This window comes from Sinocyclocheilus anshuiensis, unplaced genomic scaffold, assembly GCF_001515605.1.
Source record: "Sinocyclocheilus anshuiensis isolate Anshui unplaced genomic scaffold, SAMN03320099.WGS_v1.1 scaffold882, whole genome shotgun sequence".
In the NCBI taxonomy this organism is placed as follows: Eukaryota; Metazoa; Chordata; class Actinopteri; order Cypriniformes; family Cyprinidae; genus Sinocyclocheilus; species Sinocyclocheilus anshuiensis.
In genome coordinates, this window is record NW_015540910.1 from 687,369 (window position 1) to 698,995 (window position 11,627).

Consider the following 11,627-nt stretch of genomic DNA (forward strand, 5'->3'; position numbering starts at 1 on the left):
AGCCCGAATCAGTTTTCTAAAGTGTTTTTGAAAAATTACATATCCTACCTTTAATAACATTTAGTGTGTAGCATGCTAATTAAAGGTAGAGCTCACCCCAAAATTAAAGTCATGTTGCCCAAGGCTGACAAACGTGTTGGTTTTGATTACCAGCATTCTTCAAAGTATCTTCTTTTGAGTTTTGCAGAAAACCAAATGTCAGAGGTTTGGAAAACGTATGTAAATGATGACAGAATTCTGGGTTAACTATTCTTTTCAGTAAATTAATAGAAACACTTCTCACTAGTCATCACTGTGCAGAAAAATAACAGTGAACGCTGCAATAAAATTGATAAATACACATTCAGCAGATCCAAAGCCTGTTGAACAGTAGGTCCCTTCAGTTAAGAATTCCCCCAGTTGCTGCAGAAAATAACATCACTAGTCATCACTGTGCAGAAAAATAACAGTGAACGCGGCAATAAAATGCTTGGTAAAAACACATTCAGCAGATCCAAAGACTGCTGTTGAACAGTAGGTCCCTTCAGTTAAGAATTCTCCCAGTTGCTGCAAAATATAACATGGTCAAATGGTAATGCTGACATTTACTTGAACTTACCAATGTTCTCATTGGCTCTAACTGCTCCTTGCTAGTCCAGTCAGAGAAGTACCGGCATAACAAAGATGATGTCCACTGTCTTGGACTCCAAGCACTGCTCGGTGTTCACAGGTGTCTGAGGAGTACCGTCTGCCGTTTCTTCAGCGATGAAAACACTTCTCTTGATTACTACAAAACAGAAATATTAAAATAAATGTGTGGCACATTAAGAGAAATAATCAGCTATGCCTGTGCGTCTCTTCATGCTGAGTGAAGAAGCATCTAAAGTGATAAACTGTGATGCTGTGTTTGTGTTGTAGTCAGTTAACTTACATGTGTTTTGGTAGAGGTGAGCATCTGTACATGTACAGTCCGCTTACATTTAGCAACTGTAAAAGAGGGCAGAGCTATTGCAGATGATCTCAGACAGACTGATGCATATTAATATGATTGCAGTACATTTCTCATCTAAAAATCACTGAAACTAGCTTATCATTAGCGTATGTATTTAGTTGAAAACAACGATTTCTCTAATACATACAAACTTCGCTCACGTCATTTAAAGGGGTCATATGATGCGATTTCAATTTTTCCTTTCTCTTTGGAGTGTTACAAGCTCTTGTTGCATAAAGAAGATCTGTAAAGTTGCAAAGACTAAAGTCTCAAATCCAAAGAGATATTCTTTAAATGTTCTTTTTAGCAGCATCATATGACCCCTTTAAGTAATATGGAATAAAAACAACGTTTGCTTATTGCAATTGCATACAAATAAGAATGTGGAAACTAAAAATTCAAACAAACCTTTCTCATTTTAGCCTATACGCTGGACCGTCGTCATCCTCCTCTTCCTCATCTGTTTGTTTGCGGATCGTAGTGTTGCTCATCAAAGTTTTCTGCAGCGTAAACACTCTAGACCAGGGATGGGCAACTGGCGGCCCGTATACGGCCTGCAGTGTCTTTTAGTACGGCCCGCTGGATCATATTAGACTCGGATCATCAATTTTAAAACATCTGAAAAGCAAGTCATGTAAAGATTGCTTTCAGTTTGTGATGTTAATACTATCTCCAACCAGGAGAGGTCGCTAGTTTCCAGCCGCTCCCTTACTAATTTCAGCGTAGTAGGACGTGCACTCTATAAACATTCATTAACATTAGCAAATAATAAATGAAAAACTGACCATGAAAACAGTATTTTCAAGTCAAGATGGTAAGATTATCTTTTTACCAAGTCCAAGTTCAAAAGTTTTTTGCCAAATGCATGACAGAAATGTTTGCACTGGACTATGTTCTTATTAGGGTTTCCGCGGGTCCTTAAAACGTCTTCAGTTAAATTGTTTACATTTAAGGCCATGCAAACTCTTAAATGGTACAAAAAGTCTAAATTATAAGAGGTCTTTGGGGACGGAAAGACAAGAATTGCTATGTGGATTAATATGTCGATTAAACTTCAAAAGGCTAAGATTTCACTGAATAAACTTGAGCGCTGCACGTCAGCTTTGTGTACTGCGGTTACCGGGGAAACCACTATATTTCTGCAGTTCCGAAAGTGACACCTGCTGGCAGAGAACGAATTTGCTTTTTCAAAAAGCCCATCTGCTATTTTTGCTACATATTTTTAAATGTGAACCAGTGGATCGACAAAAAGCTAATGCATTATAAAAATCTAAACAATTAAGACACTAAGATATATTTATATGTTATTTAATATAATAATTCATTGATAATAATTGTTTAAATTAATATAATAATTGATACTTTTGACTCATCCCTTTTCTTAAAAATTGTTTAAAGGCTGAAATGTGAAGTGCATATCTTAAAAAGTTATTTAAAGGTCTTAAATTTGATTTAAAAAATCATGCAGATACCAGGTTATTTTATGGTACCATTTGGAGTAACTTTTTTTTTATTTCTTTAATTAAGCCCTTTTTAACTGTCCTTTTAGGTTGTTTTGAGAATGTTCTGGGTAAAACGGTGTAAAAGGTGTGTGGATGTGGATTAGTAATCTGGCCCCTTGGTATAAAGGAGAAAAAATGCTGGCCCTCGTCACTATCAAAGTTGCCCATCCCTGCTCTAGACCCACAATATTTAGTTCAAAGATGAAAAAGATCTCGTTTATTTATTAACTTACGTTTTCGGACAAAACAAGAAAGCCGCGTTCGCTGCAGTCTCACACATGAGGTTAACTTTTTGCAAGTTCCTTTATGAGTTTATGAGCGTCTGCGCTAGTAAAATAATAAATATTTAAATGCTCAACGATGCTTACCAGAATTGCTTTATCGAAATGACCCCATACACCCACATTTCTTGGTAAATAAAGATAATCCATTGTTTTGTTTGCATCCAAACCGCATTAACATAGCGGACAGCACTCACGAGCACAGGTACGAGTCAAGACTCCGCCCACGCTGCGCGAGTCAAAGGTGAATGAATCACCTAGAGCGCAATGAAGCGCGTTTAAAATACATACAAGCAAGCGTATAAAAGAATGACCTGCTGCGTTACATAAATATAGATTTGCTATTGTTATGAATATTAGAGAATGTTCTGTCCTATAAAGCACTTTTAATATTGTTTTATTATTTAAAGTTTTACCGCAGATATTTTCTTTTTGACAAATTCACGACATTAAACATGTAGTTAACATTGTAAGATGCTGTCAGGGTATTAAGTCAGTTTAAAACAGTTTTATGATAATTATTTCTATATTAATGCAACCATCTATGACTGAACCGAGCCGAGTCATTGCCAGAAGTGGCCCGGACTCTACAGCCAGACTCGGGCCGGTTACGGTGAACAGGAATCGGGCCAGTGCTTTACAGCCACATCACAAACACATGCGGGAGAGCGAGCTGCGGGCCACACTCGGCTGCAGATAACACTCGCCGATGCCGAGTCTGAGCCGAAAGGCGCCGAGGGCCAAACGAGCTCGGGCCGATTAGCCTAGCCTACTACATGCTATCTGGTTTCTAAAATAACAAAGCTTTAAATGTGCCTTCCTTCCTTCCTACCTACCATCATTTATTTATTTATTTGCCTAATGGTGAATTTGATAATAAAGAATTAGATAATATTGTAACTTTTATTTGTTTGGGCTGCAATTTTACCCCAGTGCTAAAATTCCTTATCTCCACTGCAGAGTAGCCTATCTCCTCCAGATACAAAAGCGTACAATATTTATATAAAGATTATTAAAAAAAATAATGTTCGTAGTTGAACGACGCATGATGACGTCGTGGCCGGCGAATGCGGAAGTAGAGCGAACAACAACCAGAGATTGCGGAAAACGAAACGTAAACAGAATCTAGATAGAAAAGATGTTTCCTCGAATTTAGATCAATCCAACATTATTGATAACTTCAAGAGGAAAAGGGCGTTTTCGAAAGGTATACACAATGCATTAATACGCAAAATCAAAATTTAAATTAAAAAGTATTACTAAATTTGATCATCCCAGCAGAGCTCGCGACCGGTAAAAACTAATTAAATGTACTAGATGAGTAGATTTGAATAAACTGAACATAGATAAAATGTGTAACTATATTTGATAATTTCAGCATGTTTTAGTGAAGAAAATATCTTGCTTGAATGAGATCGCGACTTGTGGAATCAAATCATAACAACGCTAGTTATTATTCATGTTGTCATGCACTTAAAAGGTGGCCAGATGGACATATTTGTGTATTTGCTTTGAGGATGAACTGTGAGGCCACTGTCAAGCATTTGGAGAGCTCAGAAGACCTCCAGAAGCCCACTGATGAAGAGTCATGTGAGGAAGAAATGGACACATCAGAGGCCAAGTGGCGCTGGTTCTACCTTGCCGAGTGTGGCGTCTGGCACATGTTTGAAGTATGTACTGCCTTCTATATAACTGCAGTCTGATAGATTAGACTAATATGAATGGCAATTCATAAGTTGACTTTTTGCTGATTACATCATGCTGTTTCCTTTTCACTTACAGGAAGTTCCCAGCACAGGTTGTTCTGTCACCAATGAGCAAATTGAACAAAACTGCATCAAGAATCAGCATGCTTCAATGGACTTCTATACTGCTAAATATACATATAAATTAGACTTTTCTGGTTGGTTACCGAACAAAACACAGATTTGTGTTATTTATCTAGATTTGTGGTCATACATGTCATTGCTGTCATCTCTCTTTTCATCTTTTCAACTTTTTAATCATATCACTAGCTATGAAACAAGTTAATGTGACTACTGGAAAAGAAAGGCCAATCAAAAGGGCATTGCATTCAGCTACTGACTTTAGGTAAGCTCCAGCTTTTTTTTTTAAATTGTAACATTTATATTGTACATCCGTATTGTTTATTATTTTAAATTATTATATATATATATCAAAAAAAAAAAACGGCTTTTCAATTTTGTGTTTCATAGATTTATCTGTGATAACCCAGCCCTTCCTGTACCCAGTCACTGGGAAAGAGTTAATACAGAAGAACCCTATCAGGTATACAAAGAGAAAGTAAAGTAAAACATAATGACTTTTAATGACACAGAATGACTTGACTATGGGACTATGATGGTTTCCTTCCAGCTTATTGCTTTATGCAGAGATACATTTGAGTACAAAGAAGTGGCCCGGTTATATGAGAGAACCATGAGCCAGCCCATCAGATCCATTCAAAGAGTACAGAACCTGGACCTGTGGGAGTTTTTCTGCAGGTTGGCTCATTTTTCAATATTTGAAATCGTTAATGTTTGTCTGTCTGTCTGTATACATTTTAAGCTTATTACAAGGTTTCTTAATATGCAATTATTATAATAAAAGAAACATTTATGTAACATGTTTTAAACATTTCAGTTATGACAGAATCCAGGTTAAATTTATATATCAAAAAAAACAATAAATGAATAAAGGTAAATGTGTTACAGGAAAAAGGCCCAGTTGAGAAAGATAAAACGTGTTATAGATGTTGAAGAAAAGATGCTTTTTCATGGAACCGGTCACAGTAACATACAGGCCATATGCACATACAACTTTGATTGGCGTCTCACAGGAAGCCACGGTGACGTCTATGGCAAAGGTATAGTTCAGAATTTTTTCATTAATTCACCTAAAATTGAATAATTTACGTTTCCTCTTGTCAGTCCAAACCTGTATGACTTCTGTATTCCATTGAACACAACAGACATGTTTATAGAAGCCCACTTTTTGCCATAAAAGAAAAAAAAAAAAGTATGCCATAATTTTGATTATATGAAAATTATGCATAATATACCAAAGAATGAGTTTGTTTTTCTCATGTAATGGAATTGAACATTTTTATGTTAAAAATGTTGCGTTTGCCTTTTTTTGCCATTAGGGTTATTGTAAGCATATCGCTACTTTTGATTTCATTTTGATTTGTAATTATAGGAACATTTTATATTATATAAATACAATTTTTGTCTTTACAGGAAGTTATTTTGCACGCGACGCAAGATATTCAAGCAAGTTTTGTCATTCGACTAGCAAGCACAACTTTATCCTACAGAGACATGGTCTAGCGCCCCCTATTTTCCAGAGCGACCCATCCTACAAGTGCATGTTCCTGGCACGGGTTCTAGTTGGGGAATATACGCTGGGTCACCCCCAGTACTGCAGACCACCATCCAAAGACATGAGCATTGCCAACTTTTTCGACAGCTGTGTGGATGACATGATGAGCCCGAAGATCTTTGTTATATTCGACAGCATGTAATGGATTTGAACATTTTTATGTTAAAAATGTTGCGTTTGCCTTTTTTTGCCATTAGGGTTATTGTAAGTATATCGCTACTTTTGATTTGATTTCATTTTGATTTGTAATTATAGGAACATTTTATATTATATAAATACAATTTTTGTCTTTACAGGAAGTTATTTTGCACGCGACGCAAGATATTCAAGCAAGTTTTGTCATTCGACTAGCAAGCACAACTTTATCCTACAGAGACATGGTCTAGCGCCCCCTATTTTCCAGAGCGACCCATCCTACAAGTGCATGTTCCTGGCACGGGTTCTAGTTGGGGAATATACGCTGGGTCACCCCCAGTACTGCAGACCACCATCCAAAGACATGAGCATTGCCAACTTTTTCGACAGCTGTGTGGATGACATGATGAGCCCGAAGATCTTTGTTATATTCGACAGCAACCAGATCTACCCGGAATACCTGATTGAATTTTACTGACATCAAAGACCAAAAGGAAATCAGTGCATTTTCAAAGGATTAACAGCGTTTTCATTCTGATGAACGTACTGCTCTGTGGTTGTGGCTGGTTACTGCGAAAGTGCCTTTGGTGAAAAACTGTGAATGGACAATATACTGTGTCTAGGGGGCAGATTTAAAACATATTATATGTTTTTTTTATAACATATTCATTTATGATACAAAACAGTCATATGAAAATTAATTCATGGAATGAAATGGAAAAAAAATAATAATTTGGAATTTTTTTGCATGAAATATGGCATAACGTCCACGTTATTTACTTTTGTAATTTCCAGTAGTCCTGCCTTGTGGAAAAAAGGTGCTGGTAGAATGTGATTCCATGAAAAGTATGTACTCTTGAGTTACGTTTTTCAAATTTGCACATGTAACATTTTAGTACTATTATTTTCCATAGCCTACCTCCACAATTCTACCTCTTCTCATATATTTTCAAAAGACAACAACAAAGAAACTGATTGCCAAGAGTTTTTAAACACCCATATGTTTAAAATGGAAATTGAATGATGTCTTTAAATTGTGTTGAAATGGATGTAGCGACAGATCATTTCTTCAATATTGTGACGTACATCCAAGTGAAGCGGATTATCGGAAAAGGAAAAAACGTAGGGTGGGGATTTGGTTCTATCCATTGGTTGTTGATTGGATGGAGGCGGATCTAAATAAGATTGTTTTAATGAATACTTACAATGTCAAAATAAATAATTACAAATATTTAAAACATAAATAAATAAAACATGCATGGAAGAGTCATTCAAAATAAGATGAATAACATGCATTTAGAAAATTCTAGCACTACACATTTAAAAAGTATGCTACTATAAAAACTAAAACGTATGTCCTCTGCCCATTCATTGATTACACATTTTGCCTAATTTACTTCAAACCAGCAATAACCGTGTAATACTCTCAACGATGTTTAATATCCTTTTGCCAAATCCATTGTTCAGATCTTCTGACATGGAAAAAAATGAATAAATAATATAAAATAAAATCAATCAATGAATTTATGCACAGTCCAATATACTAAAGACACACAGTTTTAATATATTTCCAAAGGGTTTATTTGTTAGCTTCAGAATTGATTTACTGCACAATTATCCATTATTTTTATGGCAATACTTTTTCAGCTAATTCTTGTGATCTCCTCATGGCTGATATAAAGAAAATTACAGCTCTTTTATTTACTCGGTGAATAACAAACAACATAAAACAAGCTATAGCTTTAGCGTATTACTAGATATTTATGCACTCGATACTGTTTTAATTCTTGTTAAAATAATAATGACATTCAAATGCAGTGTCAAATGTAGTGATATACAATTGCCAATAAGTATAACAAGAATATACAGGTATGCAACGTATTCAAGATACATTTTAAGGGTTGTTGTTTAGGATTTTGAGTTTTTAACAGTATTTCTGTGAGGTTAAGTATGTTAAGTATATCAGCTTTGAAACTACTACTATTCTTGTGTACATTTTTAGTACACTTTTCACAAGAGCAATTTTATAGTTGATCCAAAAGGAAGTAAAAACCCAGGATAGAGCGGCTGAGTGAATGTGGTCTGATCTCTGAGGGTCATTGTGTCAGAGACGCTGTAGAAGGATACAGTTCCTGCACTGTGATCCACATACACTCCTGTTCTACACTGTAAAAAATGATTGTGATTTTAACAGTAAAAGACTGTAAAAATGCTACAATAAAAACCTGTTAATTGGTTATCAGTAAGTTTCCATACTATATACGGTGAATAACTGTAATTACATGTAATGTCATTTTACAGTAAAATACTGTTCAAATTACGTTTTTGGAAGTGAAGTGATAATTTACAGTGAAAACCCGTAAATTGACACTCCCAGAATTCTCTGCATGACACTTCTTTATGTTTTTTCGTTGAAATAATATGTTTCTTCTTAGTTTTTTCCTTATCAGTTGTGTACATTAGTGTTTTATCTTACATCTAATGTTGTTAAATTAATGTTTATTGCATTATTTCAGTATCATGTGTGTTACCATGATGGTGTTTAGCGTTTCAACAGAATGCGCTGCTTTAGCGCATCTCGGTCTCCTTGAGCATCTTTCAAACATGAACCACAGGGAATACTTGTCTTTTAAAAGGCTTCATTTAGATTATTTGACGTTAAAGGCATAATATAAGTCACTTTGGAATAAATCACAGTTGTTCTACACTGTAAAAAATGATTGTGATTTTAACAGTAAAAGACTGTAAAAATGCTACAATAAAAACCTGTTAATTGGTTATCAGTAAGTTTCCATACTATATACGGTGAATAACTGTAATTACATGTAATGTCATTTTACAGTAAAATACTGTTCAAATTACGTTTTTGGAAGTGAAGTGATAATTTACAGTGAAAACCCGTAAATTGACACTCCCAGAATTCTCTGCATGACACTTCTTTATGTTTTTTCGTTGAAATAATATGTTTCTTCTTAGTTTTTTCCTTATCAGTTGTGTACATTAGTGTTTTATCTTACATCTAATGTTGTTAAATTAATGTTTATTGCATTATTTCAGTATCGTGTGTTACCATGATGGTGTTTAGTGTTTGTGTGAATGACACTGTGCACCTTCTATGTGTGTATATATATTAGTATTTCCCTTCTCAGCTTTTGGAAGAGCTGTTTGTGATGAGCTTTGATTCATCATGTGATTTTCTCATCACCACCTATTTTTGGTGGTTATCGGCATTACAATGGTTCAAAACATATAATAGTACTTCAATTTGCTGGTTTATTAACATTACATCCGTTAATGAAATACGTTTGTTTTTTTATTGTGAATTTAAGTTAAGTCTGTAAAACCTAAACTGTTTCTACCATATTTTTACCAGGGAAGTTCTGGCAACCACAGCTGCCGGTATTTTACCGTAAATGTCACAGACTTTTTTTTTACAGTGTAGAGCAGCTGGGTGGTATGGAAAGTTTAATCAGTTTTTTTATTGTAGTAAAATACACAACTGGACAGACTACAGAAGTAACACCATGACTGACAATTGAATCCAAACACACATGCTTTTTCCTTCCTCCCAATGCTGTTATATGATACTGATATAGCGACACCATAACCACTCCACTCCAATTCCTAGTAGCAGCGTCCACACACACACACGCTCTACACAACACCTGAAGAGTACGATCAAATCTATACTGCTGGATTATGCCAGTGTCAGAAGCCATTTTGTTTTCTTCAGACAGACGAAGGCGTTTATTCACTGTGTTTGGATCCAGAGAGAACTGACATTTAACTGGAGGAAATAAAAGATATATTACAAAATATATACTTTGAAATCTATAATTTACCAATATTTTTTACATATAATTTAAAATAGTTATTTATTTACAAGATATAATTTTGTCTTTCCTTAAAAGAGGTACTTCATGCAATAAACATTCAAGAGATTGTTTGCTGATGGAAATTGACTGCTTGTACATGACACTGAATATTTTATGTAAATTAAACAAATAAATGAAAGAAATAATGTTTTTTCTTAAGATTGTTAAAAAGAAAACACTTCAAAATAATTCAAATTCTTGAAAAAAGGTCTTAAAAAATATTGTAATTAATCAACTTTGAAAAACAAGCTGAAATAGTGAGAAACTCTCATATGACAGAATCAAACAGCTTCAGATTATAAAGAGAATCATGTGCACTTACATTGTAAGAAGTCCTCTCTGGTCTTGGGGCTTGGGGTGGGAATGATCCGGATGTATGACACTATGAAAACCACCAGAGATTTAACGTTTTATGATTTTATGCAATTACATCTACGTGTTACATGATGCAGTCGAATATTTCAACATAAATAAATTGCAAGCGCTACACGTCTACCAGATATCCTTTCTATCGCCTGTTTGCAGAAATCCTCAAGTTTCTCTCTAAGCAGGGAGACAGATTTTGCCACATCATCAAAAGAAAGTTATATAGAATTTGAGGGAATGATGGGTACATCCGTAGATTCAGGAGGAACAGAGAAAGACTGGAAAGTCTACAGACAGAGACAAACAACACAATCACAATATAAAGTTCTAAAATTCTGCTTTTCACAAAACACGATTTACAAACAGATTACCATTCAACACTTACTGTCCAGATTTCCCAGCTATCTGTATACACTACCATTGAAAATCATGGGGTCTGTAAGTTTTTTTTTTTTGGTAACACTTTAGCATAGGGACCAATTTTCACTTTTAACTAGTTGCTTATTAGCATGCTATTAACATATTGGCTCTTTACTAGTACAGTACTTATAAATCACATATTCTGCATGAGCATATTCTACATCCCTAATCCTACCCAATACCTAGACTTAACAACTACCTTACTAACTATTAATAAGCAGAAAATTATGAGTTTATTGAGGCAAAGGTCGTAGTTAATGGTTTGTTAACAGTGAGAATTGGACCTTAAAATAAAGTGTGACCTTAATGGGAATGCTATGTCATAATATTACTGTTTTTATTGCATTTCTGATCAAATAAATGCAGCTTGGTGAACATGGGAGTTTTTCAAATTAAAAAAAAAATTATAATTCAAACAGAAGTTTGTTTGTTTGTTTTCATGATTTTATTTTACCCAATGAGTGACATCTTGCATCTTGGCCTAGGAAATAACGAAAGCTCAGTTCTGACCATAATCATGATGACATTGCTGAAATAAAACAACTGTGGTGTGTATGTCAACATACTTTGGGCAAAATAATGGACATTGTTTCTTAAAGGGGTCATATGATGCTGCTAAAAAGAACATTATTTGGTGTATTTGGTGTAATGAAATGTGTTTATGCGGTTTAAGGTTCAAAAAACACATTATTTTCCA

At 34.8% G+C, this 11,627-nt stretch overlaps 1 protein-coding gene and 1 pseudogene across 1 annotated transcript; one reads left to right on the plus strand and one right to left on the minus strand.

Moving 5' to 3' along the window:
• Nucleotides 1-3,828: 3,828 nt before the first annotated feature.
• On the plus strand, nt 3,829-7,390 carry LOC107689238 (poly [ADP-ribose] polymerase 11-like). Its single transcript, XM_016487174.1, has 9 exons — nt 3,829-3,960; nt 4,270-4,423; nt 4,536-4,656; nt 4,769-4,844; nt 4,970-5,042; nt 5,130-5,257; nt 5,468-5,619; nt 5,993-6,251; nt 6,690-7,390. The coding sequence occupies exons 2-9, from the start codon at nt 4,271-4,273 to the stop codon at nt 6,745-6,747; spliced, it is 1,020 nt and encodes a 339-aa protein (XP_016342660.1). The 5' UTR covers nt 3,829-3,960; nt 4,270; the 3' UTR covers nt 6,748-7,390.
• A 2,280-nt stretch (nt 7,391-9,670) lies between these two features.
• Nucleotides 9,671-11,627, minus strand: part of LOC107689252 (E3 ubiquitin-protein ligase Midline-1-like) — a 7,734-nt pseudogene continuing 5,777 nt past the window's right edge.